This window comes from Scyliorhinus canicula, chromosome 13, assembly GCF_902713615.1.
Source record: "Scyliorhinus canicula chromosome 13, sScyCan1.1, whole genome shotgun sequence".
NCBI lineage: Eukaryota > Metazoa > Chordata > Chondrichthyes > Carcharhiniformes > Scyliorhinidae > Scyliorhinus > Scyliorhinus canicula.
This window is the reverse complement of record NC_052158.1, coordinates 60,292,968-60,313,823: the sequence shown is the minus strand read 5'-3', so window position 1 is coordinate 60,313,823 and position 20,856 is coordinate 60,292,968. Positions and strand designations below refer to the sequence as shown.

Genomic DNA, 20,856 nt, shown 5'->3' with positions numbered 1-20,856 from the left:
ATCAGAATTCACTCGCCAACCAATCAGTACTCTCTTCTAATACAGTATACATTTTTTTATTTTTTTTTAGAACAGTACAGCACAGAACAGGCCCTTCGGCCCTCGATGTTGTGCCAAGCAATGATCACCCAACTCAAACCCACGTATCCACCCTATACCCGTAACCCAAACAACTCCCCCCCCCTTAACGTTACTATTAGGACACTACGGGCAATTTATCATGGCCAATCCACCTAACCCGCACATCTTTGGACTGTGGGAGGAAACTGGAGCACCCGGAGGAAACCCACGCACACACGGGGAGGACGTGCAGACTCCACACAGACAGTGACCCAACCGGGAATTGAACCTGGGACCCTGGAGCTGTTTCTTTGTATTCTTGTGATTGTCCTGCGCAGGATGAAAAAATTCCACAAAATTTATTTTTTCAGCCATAACCTCTGAAGTCTTCAAGTTTAACACAAGTTTAACGCAGTATAAATGGTGAGCATAAAGAACAATCAGTGCATTTGGAGCTTGGAGCGGACGTTTTCACATGAATACGTTGTGTTACAAACTCCGTGTGTATGTTATGTGAAGATGCTGCAAGAGGGGCTGTTGATTGGTTGCCATAAAAACAGTTTGCTCCAGCTTCCCTTCTTCCGTAAGTCTGAATGTCCGTGTAATCTGAAAGTAAAGAAACAAATCAAGGAAAAGCTGCCTACATGAAACCAATGAGTAAGGAACATTCCATTCTTGTCCAAATACATGACTCAGGCTGCATTTAGTCAATGTGAGAGCATGCTTCAACTGGTGGTGATCACATTGACATAATGAGAATGTTATCAATTCAAGTCTTGTTCCCGTATTTGAATGCATTCTAGGCTGGTGTCCAATGTTACATTGTCAGAAAGAATAAACATTTAGTTTGAATGTTAAACCACAATTCTAAATTACTGTAATTCACGTTGGACAGGCTCTGTATTTAAAATTATTCAGAATGTTAATTAACATGGTGTCATTATATAGTTCACAATCTTGTTCTAGAATGATTTTCACTCAATGGACCCAGCATGGAATTCTGCTGAACAGGCTCCACATAAAGAGGGAAGTTTTTCATTCCAGATGGCAATTTTGATTACCAACACACAAGTTCTCTCATAATAGGTGGAGTAAACCATTCGGCCCATCCAGTCTGCTCTGTCATTCGATGAGATCACTGTTGATCAGATTGTAGCTTTAACTCCCCTTTCCTGGCTGACCCCCATAACTCCATTGTCGATCATCAGCAAATTTGGCTAGAGCAGTCTCTCTCTTATAAATAGTGAAGACCCAAGACTGATTTCTGCAGCACTCCGTTAGTTATAGTCTGCCAACCTGAAAATGATTCATTTATCATGACTATTTGTTTCCTGTCAGTTAGCCAATCCTTTATCCATGCCAATATATCACACCCAATGTCATGAGCATCTTGTGCAGTAACCCTTTATGTGGAGATTGAGGAAGGGGTGGGTCAGTCAAGTGTTCCACTCACGACTGGACTCAAAGACCAGGGGATAGCGATCTTGTTCAGCAAACGAGTGGCATTCAAGGCAGGTAGAATTGTGTCAGACGGGGGGAAAGCAGAGGTACATAATGGTGAGTGGGAAGCTGGAGGGGGTGCGAATGGTACTTGTGAACATATATGCTCCGAATAGGGATGACGTGGAATTTCTGAGGCAGGCGTTAGGTAAGATCCCAGACTTAGAGTCACATAACCTAATCATGGGAGGGGACTTCAACAGTCATTGACCCGGAATTGGGCTGGTCAAAATCCAGGACAGGGAGGAGGCCGGCTGCGGCGAAGGAATTAAAGGGTTTTATGGAGCAGATGAGGGGAGTGGACCCATGGAGGTTTGCACGGCCGAGGGCGAAGGAGTTTTCCTTTTTCTCACATGTCCACAAGGTATACTCTCGCATCGACTTTTTTGTTCAAGCAGGGCACTAATACCGAAGGTGGTGGATACTGAGTACTCGGCAATTGCAGTGATCATACCCCGCACTGGGTGGACCTGCGGGTTAGTGTGGAGAGAGGGAAACACCTGCTGTGGAGACTGGATGTGGGGTTGTCGCGGACGAAGCGATCTGTGGGCGGGTTAACAAGTCCATCCAGAACTACCGGGATACAAATGATACAGGGGAGTTCTCTGCAGCGATGGTCTGGGAAGCTTTGAAGGCAGTAGTCAGAGGGGAATTAATCTCGATACAGCCCACAGAGAAAAGGCGGAACGGGCTGAAAGGGACAGGTTAGTTGAAGAGATACTCCAGGTGGACAGGAGATACTCGGAGGCCCCGGACGCGGGGCTACTGAGGGAGCGGCGGAGGTTACAGGTGGAGTTTGGGCTGTTGACCACAGGGAAAGCGGTGGCACAGTTGAGGAAGGCAAGGGGGGATCCTTGAATACGGGGAAAAGGCAAGCAGAATGGTGGTGTACCAGCTCAGGAAAAGGGAGGCGGCCAGGGAGTGCTTACAGTCAATGTTTTAATTCGCCTCCAGGCGCAGGAGGCGGCCAGGGAGATAGGCAAAGGGTAGAGGTGGGAGTACTGTCCTGGACCCAGAAGGGGTGAACGAGGTGTTTAAGGACTTTTATAGTAAATTATATGAGTCGGATCCCCCGGCTGGGGTGGAGGGGATGAGGCAGGTTTTGGATCAGTTGAAGGTCTAGAGGGTGGAGGAGGACCTGGTGGAAGGGCTAGGAGCCCCAATTAAGATTGAGGAAATAATCAAGGGGCTAGAGGGCATGCAGTTGGGCAAGGCCCCGGGGCCTGACTGCTACCCAGTGGAATTCTGTAAGAGGTTTTCAGAGATATTGAGCCCACTGCTGGTGAGGACATTTAACTAAGCAAGAGAGAAGGGAGTCCTCATCCAACAATGGATGAGGGGGCAGCAGGGTAGCATGGTGGTTAGCATAAATGCTTCACAGCTCCAGGGTCCCAGGTTCGCTACCCGGCTGGGTCACTGTCTGTGTGGAGTCTGCACGTCCTCCCCCTGTGTGCGTGGGTTTCCTCCGGGTGCTCCGGTTTCCTCCCACAGTCCAAAGATGTGCGGGTTAGGTGGATTGGCCATGCTAAATTGCCCATAGTGTCCTAATAAAAGTAAGGTTAAGGGGGGGGGTTGTTGGGTTACGGGTATAGGGTGGATACGTGGGTTTGAGTAGGGTGATCATGGCTCGGCACAACATTGAGGGCCGAAGGGCCTGTTCTGTGCTGTACTGTTCTATGTTCTAATGTCGCAGGACTCGATTTCACTGATCCTGAAACGGGAGAAGGATCTGGAGCAATGCGGGTCATACAGGCCGATTTCTCTACTGAATGTGGATGCCAAACTGCTAGCGAAGATACTGCCCACAAGGATAGGGACTGTGTTCCCGGGGTGATAGGGGTAGACCAGACGGGATTTGTGAAGGGCAGACAACTCAAGGCCAATGTTCGAAGGCTTCTCAATGTTATTATGATGCCCTCAGAAGGAGAGAAGGCAGAGATGGTGGTAGCGACGGATGCGGAGAAGGCTTTTGATCGAGTGGAGTGGAATTACCTGTGGGATGCGCTGGGAAGGTTTGGGTTTGGTGAGGGCTTTGTTGACTGGGTGCTGTTGCTCTGTCAGGCACCAGTAGCGAGTGTGCGTACGAACCGGCCGAGGTCGGGGTATTTTGAACTACACCAAGGGACGAGGCATGGGTGCCCCCACTCCCCGTTAATGTTTGCTCTGGCCATAGAGCCATTGGCCATGGCGTTAAGAGCCTCTGGGAACTGGAAAGGGCTGGTTCGGGGGATGAGGGTTGGGGGGAGGGGGGAGCACCGGGTCTCGCTCTACGCAGATGACCTGCTCTTGTACATTTCGGACCTGTTGGAGGGGATGGGGGAAGTAATTCGAATCGTGGGGGAATTTGGCAACTTTTCGGGGTATAAATTGAACATGGGGAAAAGTGAGATGTTTACGATCCAGGCAAGAGGACAGGAGAAGAGACTGGGAGAGCTGCCGCTTAGAATGGTTGGGAAGAGTTTTTGATATATGGGAATCCAGGTGGCCGGGAATGTGAGGTACTGCACGAGTTAAACCTATCCCGGCTGGTAGAACAAATGTTAGGGGACTTTAAGAAATGGGACATGCTATTGCTGGCATGGAGGGTACAGACTGTGAAAATGACGGTCGTCCCCAGATTTCTGTTTGTCTTTCAGTGCCTCCCCATCTTCATCCCGAAGGCCTTTTTCAAGCAAGTGAATAAGATTATTTTGGGCTTTGTGTGGGCGAATAAAACCCCACGAATGAAGAAAGTATTGCTGAAGCGCAGTCGGGGGAGGGTGGGTTGGCGCTGCCGAACGTCTGAATTACTACTGGGCGGCTATTTTAGCCATGATTAGGAAGTGGGTAGCAGGGGAGGGGTCGGCATGGGAGCAGATGGAGGCGGCGTCATGTAAAGACACAAGTTTGAGGGCAATGGTAACGGCACCTCTGTCGTTCTCGCCGTCCCGATACTCCACAAGTCAGGTGGTAGTGGCAGCTCTGAGGATCTTGGGGCAGTGGAGGAGATACGAGAGTGGAGAGAGCATAGATTTGGACCCCAATTTATAACAACTACAGGTTTGTACCGGGTAGGCTAGATGGCAGGTTCCGGAGATGGCAGGGGGCAGGAATTAGAAGGTGGGGGAGCTATTTATAGACGGGATCTTTCCCAGCTTGAAAGCTTTGGAGGATAAATTTAAATTGCCAGCAGGGAACAGGTTTAGGTATTTGCAGGTGTGAGACTTCCTGAGAAAACAGGTGCCTGCCTTTCCGCTGCTGCCGCCATAGAAGATATAGGATAGAGTGGTTTCCAGTACCTGGGTGGGAGAGGGGAAGGCATCGGATATTTACCAGGAGCTTCCAGAGGCGGAGGAGGGCAAGTGGGAGGATGAGCTAGGAAGAGCGATAGAGGCGGGTCTATGGGCGGATGCCCCAAGCAGGGTTAATACCTCCTCATCATGCGCAAGGCTTAAAATTTAAGGTAGTCCACCGGGCACACATGACAGCGGCTAGGATGAGTAAGTTCTTCGGGGTTGAGGGTAGGTGTGCGAGGTGCGTGGGAAGCCCAGCAAATTATGTCCACATGTTTTGGGCATGCCCAAAGCTTAGAGGGTTTTGGGAGGGTTTTGTGCACGGTACTAAAAACACGGGTGGTGCAGAGCCCGGATAGTGATCTTTGGAGTGTCGGAAGACCCGAGAGTTCAGGGGGCAAAAGAGGCCGACGTCTTGGCCTTTGCCTCCTTGGTAGCCCAGAGACGGATCTTGTTAATGCGGAGGGACACGAAGCCCCCCCGAGTGTAGAGACCTGGGTTAGTGACATGGCTGGGTTTCTCCACCTCAATAAAATAAAGTTTGCCTTAAGAGGGTCACTGTTAGGGTTCACCTGGAGGTGGCAGCCGCTCGTCGACTTTCTCGGGGAAAATTAAATTGTCAGCAGATGCAGAATTCCAAGGGATGTGGGGGGGGGGGGGGGGGGGGGGGATTGTTGTTGTAAGTTTGAAGTGTGTGAAGATTGGGCTAGGGGGAAATGTTTATTTTACCACGTTGATGTCATTGTTTATGTTACTGTTATAAAAAATTTCAAATACCTTAATAAAATATATATTTTTAAAAAAGTTAATGGGTTATCATATTAGCATTTGTAAAAGCTTACCCCACCAAGGTTAAACTAACTGGCTTGTAGTTGCTGAACTTATCCTTGCACCCCTTTTAACAAGCGTGTCACATTTGAAATTGTCTAGTCCTCTGGCATTGGCCCTGAATCGGAGGAGGATTGGAAGGATCTGGAGTGTCTCTGCAGTTTTCCTCCCCCTTACTCCCCTCAATTTCCTCAGCTGTACTTGATCCAGTTCTGGTGACTTGGCAAGGCTTTCTATTGCCTCCTCTTTATCAACTTTCAGCCCATCCAGCGTCCCAACTACTTCCTCTTTCACTATGACTTTGCCAGAATCTTCCTCTTAGGTAAAGACAGATGCAAAGTAGTCATTTAATGCCTGTTTCCATGCACAAATCACCTTTTTTGGTCCTTAATCATTCTTCTTCTTTTACTCTGTATATGCCTATAGAAATGCAAGGCACTGTACACAGTGGTTAGCATTACTTCCTCACAGTGCCAGGGACCTAGGTTCAATTCCAGCCTTGGGTGACTGTCTATGAGGAGTTTGCATGTTCTCCCTGTGTCCGGGTGCTCCGGTTTCCTCCCACAGTCCAAAGGTGTGCAAGTTGGGTGGATTGGCTATGCTAAAATTGTTCCTTAGTGTCCAAAGGTTAGGTGGGGTTATGGGGTTACAAGGATAGAGCAGGGGAGTGGGCCTAGATAGAGTGCTCTTTCAGAGGATCGGTGTAGACATGATGGGTAGAATGGCCTCCTTCTGCACTGCAGGGATTTCAAGAAACCTTTTGGAATCCCTTTTATGCTAGCTGCCAGTCTCTTTTCACTTTCTCCCTTTGCTTCTCTTGTCTCTTTTCTCATTTCCCCTCTGAACTTTCTACATTTAAACTGATTCTCACTTTTATTATCAACCTGACGTCTGCTTCATTTTACGCTATCCCTTTCATTATCCAGCAATTTCCAGCTTTGTTTGTCCCATCTCTCCCCCTCATGGGAATTTACTTTGACTGTACCAGATTCAGCTCCTCTCTAAAGGCAACACATTGTTCCATTTCAGTTTTTCCTGCCAAGCACGGTGGCCTAGTGGTTAGCACAACCGCCTCACGGCGCCGAGGTCCCAGGTTCGATTCCAGCTCTGGGTCACGGTCCGTGTGGAGTTTGCACATTCTCCCCGTGTCTGCGTGGGTTTCGCCCCCACAACCCAAAAATGTGCAGAGTAGGTGGATTGGACACGCTAAATTGCCCCTTAATTGGAAAAAATAATTGGGTAATCTAAATTTAAAAAAAAAAAGTTTTTCCTGCCAATCTTTGACTCCAGTTTACCTGGGCAAGATCTGTTTTCAACCTATTGAAATTGGCCCTGCCCCAATTATTTTTACTCTGGGTTTCTCCATGTCCTTTTCAATAGATAACCTAAACCTTGATCAATGTCACCTAAGCATTCCCCAAATGATACTTGATTCACCTCATTCCCCAGAACCAGATTCAGCAATGCCTCCTTCCTCATTGGGCTAATTCTTCTATAAAAAAAACTTCATAAACTCTTCTCCTTTCTGCCCTTTACATTAATGATACATCAGGATAGTAAAAAAAGCCATCCTCTAAAACTATGATAGGTTTTGCATCTCTATAATTTCCTTTCAGATTTGTCCCTCTATGAACTTCCCATTAGTTGAGTGGCCGATAGAATACATCCATTGATGTAATGGTAATGCATTGGCATTGTTTCTTAGCGCTCGCTAAATAGGTTGGTTAACGTCTCTGGGACAGCCTCTCTCTCCGCACTTCAATATTCTCCTGAAGTCAGTCATACCACTCCTCCTCCTTTCTTTCCTTCCTAAATTTCATGAAAGTTTGGATCCAGGAATATTTATTACCCAATCTTGTCTTTTTTAATTCAGGTATTCGCTATTACCACATCATATTCCCACTTGGCTATTTGTGCCATGCCCTTTAAATTTAATTTTGACATATTACATAGCACCTTTAAAAAAGAACTTGCAATCACTGTTGCAACATAAGTGAATGTGACAATTTACGGAGAGTGAGATCCCACAAATAACATGGAGGGAAATGATCAAATAATATAAATGATATTATTGAGGGATAAATGTCCGTCAGAATACCTGCAGAATGCCTCTGCTCTTCAACTAGTCTTAGGAGCAGGACAGGTCCTCGATTTAACATCTAATCCGAAAGACAGTGCATTGAAATAGGAGCCCAAATTCGGTACTCAATCTCAGGAGTTGGGTTTGAGCCCACAACCTGCTGATGCAGCGGCACATGCACCCTGAACCCACACTGGCAAACAAGAGGAACCGCGGTAAACATATATATATATAAATCTTTCATTTCCTTTTGCAATATATTTTAGTTAGCAATACATTTTAAAGGCCAGTACACCTAACAGTGCATCCTGAACAGTTGTTGCTTTCCTCCCCAGAATGTGATGTTGGGTCAACTCTGCCGAGGACTAACTCTGTGCTTGTGTTGTAAAAATAGAGCAAGCCCAAGGCTATAATTGTGCACAGTAACAATCTTCAGTTTTGGGTCTCTTATCTGTCATTGTAATCAGCACCAGCCTACCTCGCTCACTGAGACAAGGGCTGTCATGTGACTAATTGGATGCTACTATAGATAACTATCTACCCACAAAACACAAAATGAAACTTAAAATTGACATTTTCCATTTGAATCACTGGTCTATTCTTTTTTCCAGGTAGCTGCATCACTTTTGTCCCACAACGTGCACCATTTGTGTGCAAGTCATTGCCCCGAACCAAACTAAAACACCACAAACACATCCTATCTCTACTTTTTAAGCACGGTTCCGGTGTCTGTAAAATAGTTCTGTTGCGACAGGGGGATAGTACAATGGAACAGCATTGCAAAAGAGTGAGTGATACAGCAGCTTGCTTTAAGTTGTACCCTGACGCCGTTAATTGCTTTACAAAAGAGATGGGTACAGTCTTGGGCTATTTGTAAATGAAGATTTGAAAATCAAAAAGTTTGTGGGTGGAGGTTGCTGAGGTCAGGACGCGAGAATTGGGTTTTGGATAGGTCGGGAGTTTGCTGTAGAAGTCACTGCAGAAATTGAGTCCAAAAGTGACAATGGTGTTGATCAATCTTAGTAGTCATGGGGGTGAGGTAGGTCCAAGTTTGGAGCGGAGATAGGCAGTTCTGGTGATAGATGATTTCTGATTGGAAGCTCAGCAAAGGATGTATGAAAATACTGACAAATCCACACACTCATCTTTAGCCAGTGACAAGGATAGTTAGTGGCTCAGGTCAGAACTGAACAGGCAGGCTTTACCTTTACCACATTGAAGAATGCACCAGCTCATCTGCAACTGATATGTGAGAAGCATTTCGAGGAGATGTGCGACACAGATTAAAGAACATCAGGCTTGCATCATCAACTCCCTCTTTATCAGCACCATGGGTGTGACTACACCACATAGGCACCAGTGGTTCAAGAAAGTGGCTCATAATCACCTTCTCAAGAGGCTTTAGGGATAGTAATAAATGCTGCCCTTGGCAACAACTGTCATCCATAAACAAATTTTACAAAGGTAGTGCAATGGAAGGGTTTGGGGGTGGGAATAAGGAAAAGAGATTCCTTTATTCATTAAATTTTGTGGAGGGCATAGTGGTTAGCACTGCTGCCTCGCTGCGCCAGAGTCCCAGGTTTAATCCCGGCTCTGGGTCACTATCTGTGTGCAGTTTGCACATTCTTCCCCCGTGTTTGGGTGGGTTTCGCCCCCACAACCCAAAAGATGTGCAGGGTAGGCGAATTGGCCACGCTAAATTGCCCCTTAATTGGGAAAAATGAATTGAGCTCTCTAAATTAAAAAAAAATAAAATTCATTGATTTTCGTGGAAGAAGAACCCTGAACTGTGTGTCCCTAGAATCCCTACAGTGCAGAAGGAGGCCATTCATCCCACCATGTCTGCACCGATTGTCCGAAAGAGGCCCACTCCCCTGCCCCAACCCTGTAACCCCAAGCATTTATCATGACCAATCAACCAACCTGCACATTTTCGGACACTAAGGGTCAAGTTAGCATGGTCAATCCACCTAACCTGCACACCTTTGGACTGTGGGAGGAAACCGGAGCTCCCAGAGGAAACCAACGCAGGCACGGGGAGAACGTACAAACTCCGCACAGTCACCCAAGGTCTGAAACAAACCCGGGTCTCTGCACTGTGAGGTAGCAGTGCTAACCACTGTGCCACCGTGCCGTCCTAAAACCAGTGAGTTCAATGTTCCTGATTGGTTCTGTATGTTTTTATTGAATGAAGTTTGCAGTGAAGTATTGTTAAATCAGAGTGCCAAAACAATGCAGAAAAGTGAAACTACCAGTAGAAGGAAATGCCAGACAGCAGTAAGTACTAGAATGACAGCAGTCCTGCTGCAAGCTTCTGTAATGAAGTACGGTGTATCTAATAGTGCAATACAGGAAGCAACATTACTGCCCTGGAAGGGGTTGAAATTCATCAGCAGAAATTATTTCTGTGAAGGCGCAGGCAGCCTATGTTCTCTGTATGTTGCTGGTCTGGTCAGCACGCCCACACCAATCTTTAAACATCTTCAGCCACATTGACTCACCTTCACAGGAATAAAGTACGAAACCGCAAATAAAAGTAAGTCATCTTGCCATTTTGCAAGATCTTTCACACACTGGCAGGTAAAATATGGGCAAGTTGAAGGGGAACAATGGCTGAACTGAAGCATATGTCAAGGGTACACCCTCTGCTCTGTGAATAGCTCCTTTATCGTGTTGGTGAGATAGCTGATAAAGGTTTTGCTGTAGACAGTGCCCTGCGCCTATGGAGACAATCTGTGAGCAGCGGCTTTGGAGGATTCTCCTATGATGGCCGTGGTTTTATAATGGAAACCAGCTAAATCTGCTAAAATCAGGAGCGATGCTGAAACATCACAATACCACCGTAGAATATTATACAATTCACTGAAAGGATAACACCAGTTGCATTATAGTCAATGAATAGCACTCACTGCTAACACTGACCAAGTCTCTGATATGTGCTTTGAATGGTATACCACATGCAGACGACTACAATGGTTAAGTGTCCTACTTTGTTGTCAAGTATTTCCGGTCAAACCCCCATTCCAGGACTTGAACCTAAAATCTAAACTGACATAACAGTGCAGCATTTAGAGAGTGTTACATTGTCAGAGTTTACATTATCTGACATTAAACAGAAGCATTGTCTGTCCGGTCAGGAAGATGCAAACAATCCGTCACGCTGTTCGAAGAGGATCATAAAGTTCTCCTGGTTTACATTCCTCCCCCACTCACCATCAGCAAAACAGGTTAATTAACAGGTCATTTGTCACACTGCAGTACAAATGATTTTGCGGAGCACAAATTGAGTGTTCTGTTTGCATGGATGTAGTCAAAGTGAGCAGTTCAAAAATAATTCATTGGCCATGATGTACTTTTGATGCCCCAAGGGAGAACGACTCTTTACGTCAATACAAATTTATTTTTCTCTTACTTGACCTGCATTAATTTGCAGAAAAGAGTCACCCACTTGCAAAGGGCACCTGCCTTCCAGGAGAGGCAGGGCTGCTATTCAGGACCCATATTGTTTGACTATTTGACAGCAAGATTGGTGTTTACGGTGCCAGAACCTTGGGTTGAAAGGGTCAATTCAGGCAGCGGTACTGCCTCAGACTGCAGGAGCACCACCTTGTGGTAAACTGCAAATATAAGTGGGATAAAATGCAATGTTTACAAAACATGTTGAGAAAGAAGACACCAAACCGCCGACATTACTCCAACCGTTCAACTTCTTGAACCTAAAGGCATTCCTAGTGCAGCTGTCTCAGTTCTACAGTTTCTGGCATTTAATACTGTATTACGAATGCAATTGTATCCATTTACTGAATGCTTAAAATTAATACGGCATGCTAAATTGAACCATATTCCTGGAGCACACAGGTAATTTAACCATGAATATAAAAAAGTCACAAATAAATTCAATAAGGAATTCAGGGAAAGCCTCTGAGAGTGGTTAGAATGTGGAAGTTGAAACCACATGGAGCGGTTGAGGCAAACAGCACAGATGGATTTATAGGGAAGGTAGAAAATTACATTGGGAAGAAAGAAATAGAAGGGTAATACTGCTAAGGTGAGATGAAGGATGATAGGAGGTGGTTCATGTGGGGCATAAACAATGGCATATCCATACCGGGTTGAATGGCCTTTTCTGTGCTGTACAATTTCATGAACCAAGTGCTTCTTTTGTGCTTGTATTTCTTGGTTCAGTTGCACTTTTGAACAGCAATAAGCTTTTTCAATCTACTGCATCACAAAGAGAAAGAGCTTGGCCAAACTGATTTGATCAGCGTCTCATACAGTGCCGCCAGCAGGAGGGGAAGTGGCTGAGCTTCTTCAAACATAAGCAGAGGGCTGGTTCGACAATAACAACCCAGATTCAAAAGGTCTGCTCGAGAACGAGGGACTTCAAGAGTGCAAAACTGAAAGGTCTTGATTGGCAGATAGACAGCCAAAGTGCAGTTAAACAAAATGCACATTTGAGAAGCTTCACTCTTGATTATTGTGCATTTTAAATCATAGGCCATCATATACATTAGCAGGGCACCACATGCATAGGGTTTTACATGTTTTGCTTGCCAAGTTGCTGAAAGCCTGAGCTGATAACGTCACAAGGGGAAAAAAAAGGTTTCTGGGGCCTGAGTGAACAGGTTAAGCAACTGTACATCTCCTTAGTCAAAACAGATAGTTGAACTGAAAAACCTATAGCGCAGGGGCAGAGAAGAAAGTGTAAATTAGAGCGGGTAAAATCAAAAATCAAATTGGGTGGAAAAAGAGAAACAGAAAAAAAAATGATTTGGAAGCAAAAAAAAAAGGAGGTACGGAAAGGAAAATGGAATGCAAACATTTAAAACGTTGACATTTTTAAAATCTCATTTGAGCTCTGTTGAAATGCTGCTTTTTTTGGTTAACAGTGAGTGACAAAAATGAACATAGAACCAGAAATTATAGGACAGATAAGAGAATATTTGACTTCATGCTATTCAATCCCACTTTTCTGCCCTTCCTTGTTGGTTTCACATAATTAGAGGTCAGTTTAATTAGGGCTGACTACAGGCATTTTTGTTTTCAAAGACCCCTTTACACAAAACCCAAGTTTGAGAGCAATGCCAAACTGCGCAGTGTGCGCTGGTTTCACTTATCTATGCTATACCAGTGGTGGGCGCCTGCGGCCCTTTAGGGTAATGTATAAGGTTTTCCAGGTTCTGCTGGTTTTGCTCCACATAGTGTTTTGCCTTACCGGTATGACTCAAGGGCATGCAAAGCAAGGGCATGTGAAGTGAGGTGTGTGCTGATTGCACACAACATTGACTGGAAGCACTCCCTGTGTCCAATCCTTTAGTTTTTACCATTTGAGGTGATGACAGTTCTATTAATATGTGACTTGCTGTAATTCTTAAAACATTTTTGGTGTGTATTAAATGTATTTAATCGTATTCATGGGTTCATGATTTTGTGTACAAGCCCAACGTCAATCTTTAGGCCCACTGAGTTGAGAAAGGGCCACTCATGCGGCCCACTCACTAGCCGAGGTTGGCTATCACTGCACTATACTATTACTGCTCTCCTCTTGGCCCATTGGAGGTCAGTACAGAACAGACAGACCTGGTTTACAAGTTTGTCAGTGGGAGACCATTCACTTGTTTTCCTAATCAACCTCCAGCAGGCTTTTAAATGAGCAAAGCAACAAATAATGTCTCTTCAAATAATTAACCACCCATAATTCCTTGTGTACGCTTGAACTTCTTGTAATGACGGTTTCCTCAATTACATAGCAACATAGAAAATAGGAGGAGGAGGCCATTCTGCTCTTCGAACATGCTCTGCCATTCATTATGATCATCCAACTCAATAACCTAATCCTCAGAGGCTAGCACTGCTGCTTTACAGCACTGAGGACCAAGGTTCAATCCCAGCCCCAGGTCACTGTCCGTGTGGAGTTTGCACATTCTCCCCGTGTCACACCCACAACCCAAAAATGTGCAGGGTAGGTGGATTGGTCACACTAAATTGCACCTTAATTGGAAAAAAATAATTGGGCACTCTACTTTTTTTTAAAAAAAAGCCAAATCCCGTTTTCCCCCCATATCCTTTGATCCCCTTTGCCCCAAGTGCTATATCTAACTGCTTCTTGAAAACTTACAATTCTTTGGCCTCAACTACGTCCTGTGGTAACAAATTCCACAAGCCGACCACTCTCTGAGTGACCGCCCCCCCCAAAACTGGCTTAAACAAAACACATATTTCCGATCATGACAGGTAGCTGTCTGTAAGTTTTTTTCAGTGCCTGTTCAGTATTCTTAAAATAAAATATCAATGTGACTACCTCCTGGTGACCTGATGATCTTAGATCAGATTTTCCAGAGAAGAAATCAAAGAATATATAACACTAGTTTGGCCCAGTTGGAATAGACATGGATTAACATCCACCGATCGTGCAAATTCAGCAATACATCCAATGCATTTCAGTAGTGAGACAGTGAAATGCCGTTCCTGAGAACCCAACAGCAACTTTTGGGTACTGGCATCTGTCCCTTGTCTGAAATTGCTGTACCATTTATGTTTAAAAAAGGCATCAGCCTCAAAGTTGACAGCAAAATCTGGTCGAATGCATTTTTGGGAAAAGTAAACATGCACTTGATGCTAATTATTTCAGCATGGTGCACATTGTGTGTCTCGTTCTGATCAGTGGGCAGTTGCAGCGATTCTAATGTTGAAATATTGCTTGTATTCATCCACAAAACTTTGTATCATTTTGTTGTCTTCCGTGCAGGATGATATATTTGAATGGTCCTGCTTGTGGAAACTGCCTCTTCAATTGTTGATCATGAGAAAACCAGAGCGTGGTCTACTGCTGCAATGAATTACACATGCAAGGATAAAGTCCTGGTTTTCAGCAACAGACAGCTGATCTTGGCTGGGGCAGTACAGCAGTGGTTGGGGAAAGAGTGATTCCAAAATTAGCATGGAAATGAGAGGGACAGAGAATATCCAGGTCGCCCAGCGCTGACAACGAAAGCACATTTGGGTGAAGGCTGGGTCAGTCTTGGTTGGAATACTCATGATCATTCGGATTGCCAGCTTCGAGTCATTAAGACCAATACTTCTCAGATCTCTATTAATCTAGTAGCTCGCAACCTCAGCAGGTCCAAAAGTGAAGATGCTTTTAAGTGATTTGTGGCTCTTCATGCCTACCCTCTGCTTTTGATGGAAATACCTCTACCACTACAGATTGCCACTGCTACTTTGCTCTACAAACAGCTTCTTAGCTCACACATCCTCCACACCTGTCTCTAAATCTGGACATTAGTTTGTAGGTTCTCTATTCTGACTTCCAGTCTATCTGCAAGTCAACTTCATCACATCACTGGATCTCCGATGCAAACTTTGGACAAAATTTACCCACAGTGCTGGATAGTCAGAGGCTTTTTTCCCAGGGTAGAGGGGTCAATTACAAGGGGTCATAGGTTTAAGGTGCGAGGCAAGTTTTTTTTTTTACACAGGCGGTAGTGGGTTCCTGGAACTCGCTGCCGGAGGAGGTGGTGGAAGCAGGGATGATAGTGACATTTAAGGGGCTTCTTGACAAATACATGAATAGGATGGGAATAGAGGGATACGGACCCAGGAAGTGTAGAAGATTTTAGTTTAGACGGGCAGCCTTAGGGCCTTTGCCTGTGCTGTACTTTTTTTTGTTCTTGTTCTTTGTTTTTGTTATCATTGATCCACATAAAGACATATTAGGGCGGATGATCATTGGTAGAGAAGTAGGTTTTAAGGAACAGCTGACAAAGAGGAAAGAGAAGTAAAGAGGGAGGAGTAGAGGATGAGGCAGGGAATTCCAGAGCTTCAGGCTTTGGCAGATGAAGGCACCGCCACCAATGGCGAAGTGATTAAAATCAGGGATGCGCAAGAAACGAGAATGGGATGAGTGCAGAGCTCTTGGGAGGATTTTAAGGCTGGAAGAGGTTAGAGAGATAGAAAATGAGGAGGCTCACAGAAAGATTTGAGAACAAGAATTGGACTTTTAAAATTGAGGTTCTGTTTGATTGGAAGCTAATGTATGTCAGCGAACACAGGCATGATGGATGAAAGGGATTTGGTCCAAGTTAGGATGCGGGCAGAGTTAAGGATGGCCGTATATTTATCCAGAATGGAAATTGGGAAGCCCGTCAGATGAATGCTGGAACAGTCAAGCCCAGAGGCAACAAAGACATAGATGAGGGATTCAGTACCAGACAAGGTGGTGGAAGGAGGAGTTGAATGATTCGATAGAAGGTGGACATACACGATCTTAGTGACGGTCAGAAGATCTTCCAAGGTCAAATACAACAAGAGGAAAGAGAGAGAGAGAGAATGAGCAGACAGACCAAGAAAGGTGGAAAGAAACTATTGAAACGTTTTAAAGAAAGAAGAAACATAAGGAAGGAGAATAACAATGAGAAGAATATGGAGCAGCTAGTTTGAAACAACAATGTGAATGAGCTAAACCAATGCAGAAAGAAGGACACAGGGTTATTTTTAAAAATTCATTTACGGGATGTGGGCATCGTTGGTTCGGCCAGTATTAATTACCCATCCCTAGTTGCCCTTCAGAAGGTGGAGGTGAGTTGCCTTCTTGAACTGCTGCAGTCCTTGAGGTGTAGATACACCCACAGTGCTGTTAGGGAGGGAGTTCCATGAATTTGCCCCAACGACAATGAAGGAATGGCAATATATTTCCAAGTCAGTGTGGTGAGTGACTTGGAGGGGAACCTCCAGGTGGTGGGGTTCCCAGGTATCAACTGCTCTTGTCCTTCTAGGTGGTAGCGGTCGTGAGTTTAGAGGGTGCTGTCAAAGGAACCATGGTGAGTTATTGCAGTGCATCTTGTAAATGGTACACATGGCTGCTAAACAAACAGAAAGAGAGACTGCAAGGATTCAATTGAGAGACGAGCAAAATTTAAAAAGGTCTTTCTTTCTTCTATGTGTCTTTCTGCAAAGTCACGGGGAAAATCAAATGGAATATACTTCATCAGCTGTAAAGCAGAAAGATCTAAGGATACCAGCTACATGGAGCCATATAAAGTTTCAACACTTAAGAACTTGCATTATATTGTGTCTTTCACAACCTCAAAACATCCCAAAGTACTTCACAGTCAATGAGGGGTAGCCACTGTTTTAACAATTTCTGAAGAACAAAGCCACCAAAACAGCAATGAGATAAACAACATAAACATTTTTTTAAAATGATGTTGTTGAGGGATAAATACTGGCTAGTGTGCTTACAGGGGTGCTAATTCACAGGTCAATGAACGACTGCCCTGAGCTGATGCAGGGGTGGAATTAGGTAATGTTACGGAGGTAGAAATAAGCTGTCTTAGTTATGGCACAAATATGTAGTCGGAAGCTCATTGCCAGAGTCAAATACACCACCAAGTTTGCAAACACTTCAACTGCAAGGAAGAGGGTGGAATTTATCATCATAGATTATCATAGAATTTACAGTGCAGAAGGAGGCCATTCGGCCCATCGAGTCAGCACTGGCTCTTGGAAAGAGCACCCTACCCAAGGTCAACACCTTCACCGTATCCCCATAACCCTGTAACCCCACCCAACACTAAGGGCAATTTTTGGATACTAAGGGCAATTTATCATGGCCAATCCACCTAACCTGCACATCTTTGGACTGTGGGAGGAAACCGGAGCACCCGGAGGAAACCCACGCACACACGGGGAGGATGTGCAGACTCCGCACAGACAGTGACCCAAGCCGGAATCGAACCTGGGACCCTGGAGCTGTAAAGCAATTGTGCTATCCACAATGCTACCGTGCTGCCCACGGATCCTTACAGCCAGCAGGGGAAAAGCCTTTTCAATCTAGTCTGGTTTCCAGTGTGAGTTCATTGAGGGGGAGGACAGCCTGCTAACCGAGTGTAACTTTTAAAATAGTCAAAATAATTTTTATCAATAGCATTGCTACCCAACTGTCAGTACAAGAGTAAAGAGTGTTAATATGGGACAGGGTGAGAGTAAAGCACAGCAGGGTAATAAGACCTTTGGTGCAGTAAAGGGAATGGATCCAGGGGCCGGAAGTCCGTGCTTACCTGCTGGACATGAGGCTCTTTCGCAAAGGACATCCGAGCTACAGACTGAGAAGCTAATGTCAGCTCCTGATCTTTCACTTCCCCTTCTTCAATTTCCACAATACCTTGGGTCAGAACAAAAATATCCTTTTTAAAAACAATGCTAAGATCAAAATTGCCTGACTAAAGGCATCAAAAAACCTTAACAGTAGTTGCACGACAAAACACAATGTGCGTTCGAAAATCTGGGGTGGGATTTTCCAGTCCCCTGGCTGCGTGTTTCTCTGCAGCGCACTGCTCACTGGCGGTGGGATTCTCTCCTCCCGCCACTTGTTAATGGGATTTCCGATTGAAGCCACTCCGCAACCCCCCCCCGGGAAACCTGTGGGTAAGGGTGCACTGCCGGTGGGAAGAGAGAAACCCAATGGCCGGAGAATTCCCGCCCTGATCTGCTTGTGGGCATTAACAAGGAGCCTCTCTGCTGCTCAGTCCAATTCCGGAGCAAGAAACACTTTATGATTAACATTTGAATAATTAGAACAACATTCAACATGTGATTATGGAGAAACATAACGCAGAATATTTTCACAAGATACACTAACAAGCAGAGCTCACATCAACCCGTTCTGGTTATATTGCACAAGGGGCAGAAATCTGAACTGGAGCAAGAAGGAACGACGACGACTTTGAAAGCTGAAAAGGATCAAAGCAAATAAATTTAGTGTATAGTTTTCCTCATTCCTTGAATGCAGTTAGTTATACCATATTTGAATAGGTTGTCATCCAAAACAACCGTGAGGGAAGTAGAGAGAAATGGAGAACACTGTGAAATCATCCCTTTATACGGCACTTTACATTACAACAATGCAGCCAAAGGCAAATATGTAGTGTATTCACCATCCTCTAAACTCAAATATATATTTATTTTTATGTTGCCCATTCTTAATTTCCTTTGAACTAAGAGAGGAGTACAAGGCTATTTCTGACGGTAGTTAAGAGCCAACCACGTTACTGTGGATCTGGAGTCACATGTGTACCAGACCAGCTAAAGGAGTTTAGTGAACCATATGGGGATTTATAACAATCAGGAATAGTTGTCGTGGTCACCACCACTGCGACCAGCTTCATGTTTCATTTTGAAAAATTAACTGAAGTAAAATTCCACCAGCTACTATAGAGGGATTTGAACCCATGTTCCCAGAACAACTTAACCCAGTGATGCACGATCAATCACTACTGGAGCGAGATTGTAGTCCAATTGAAGGCTTTAATGAACAAGTAGTTACCCCAGCAGCTCTAGTACAGAATGACTGCTGTGGGTGAAACACAGACTTTTATGCTCCGCCTGCTGACGGAGCCAGCAGGCAGGTTCTACCATTCATACTACAGTATAAGGTACACCCCACCTAGGTACCGCGATACCCCTAATATAGCCGACCACACTCAGGCCTTTGGATTACGAGCCCAAGTATATCACCACTCTGCCACTGTTTCCCCTGTTAAAGACCCAAACTATATTGTAATTGTAGCAGAATGTTGCAATGCATAGTTGGAACAATGACCTTCTGGCCCGTTTTGTGTTGTGACTTGAGATCAGAACCAGTTCAGCAGCAAAATGACTTGGAGCCACCTCCTGGTTAGCTATGTGCAGTTGCAAGGTGACAAGAACAAAAAGGTTCTGACAATGTCTTTGCCTCCCTCCCCCACAGGCCTGCTGGAGGCTGGTTTGGAAAGCAGCCTTCTGCATACTCAGAAAAGCAGGCCCCCATTTAATGAATCTGCCTTTAAAAGGTCTACATGAGGGGATAGGGACAATCCACTCCACACACACTCGTGTAGCCCAAATGTATATAAAAATATCTCTAGTTTCTAGCACCATGGAAAACTTTCTCCTAGAATATAGTTCAGTTATTTTCAAAGCTTTCAACTGCAGAAGATTAGGAGGCACTCTTAATAAATTAATGATTATTAAATCATAAGATCCTGATGGGGCATGATATTGTATATTCTGGAAGAATGTTTTCACTTGTGTGGGAATCTGAAACGAGGAATCTATGAACTGATGGAAGAATCATAGATTTAAAAAGGCTTCTAGACCACTGAGCTCGTCCCTCAGGGATTCCAATCTACACTGTCGGCATCCACCCACAACTCGAGTTCCTCTAACTTCTTCAATTCCATCAAGTATTAGATCATATAACTTGATAGCACCATCGCTACTGAGTAGAGGTTCTGGGTACAAAACTCACTATCAACGTGAGGCTGTGAAACAGGCTAAAATGCAGTATTGTGGAAGCCCTGCATTCTCACAAGTGTCTTTTTTAGAATGGCACATTAAATTAAGGCGCATCGGTCTGCTCAAGTACCTGGCAGTATCAGGGGCAACTTGCATTTACAAAGCACCTTAAACTTAGAAAATGGCCCACGGTGTTTCACAGTGACATGCCAAAATCGAGACAATGGACATATTAAGAGGTTGACCAAAATCTGGGAGGAAGAGGTCAATTTTAAAAGGGGCTTACAGGAGAGAATTCTAGAGTGGGGCCCTGGCAGATGGGCAAAAATGGGGGGAGACGGAGAAAATTAGGTTACAGCAAAATAAAGCAGGTTACAAAGATAAGGTGCAGTGAGGATAAGAATTTAAATACACTGATAAGCATTTTAATTTTCATTGATGTATCAGGACCCAGTGTAAGTCAATAAGGACAGCAATGAGATGCACTTGCTGTGAGATAGGCGTTTTGGGTAAGGTGATGAATTTGGAGGGTGGAAAATGGTTGGCCAGCAAAGCATTAGGCTATTAACAATATCAACCGGTAGGGGGGAACCAGGATGAGGGAGGGGGGAGAAGGCATGAGGGACTGAAAGAGAGAGATCTTCTGAATAAATGCTGTGATGTGGAGATGCCAGCGTTGAACTGGGGTGAGCACAGTAAGAAGTCTTACAACACCAGGATAAAGTCCAACAGGTTTGTTTCAAATCACTAGCTTTCGGAGCGCTGCTCCTTCCTCAGGTGAATGAAGAGGTATGTTTCAGAAACATATATATGGACAAAGTCATAGATGCAGGTCATTTATTC

General features: G+C 44.8%; 1 protein-coding gene across 3 annotated transcripts in view; it reads right to left on the bottom strand.

The window, feature by feature from the left end:
- Window positions 1-379: 379 nt before the first annotated feature.
- thap4 (THAP domain containing 4) overlaps window positions 380-20,856 on the bottom strand; it is a 76,800-nt gene continuing 56,323 nt past the window's right edge. For 2 of the 3 annotated variants that reach the window (XM_038816886.1, XM_038816888.1), the window contains 2 exons: window positions 17,799-17,902; window positions 380-666 (listed from right to left, as the gene is read on the bottom strand). In XM_038816886.1, coding sequence (XP_038672814.1) covers window positions 550-666; window positions 17,799-17,902 — 221 coding nt within the window. In that variant the 3' untranslated portion in view covers window positions 380-549. Of the gene's footprint in view, window positions 667-7,727; window positions 7,934-17,798; window positions 17,903-20,856 lie in introns of those variants that run through there. The other variant, XM_038816887.1, reaches the window with a different exon arrangement.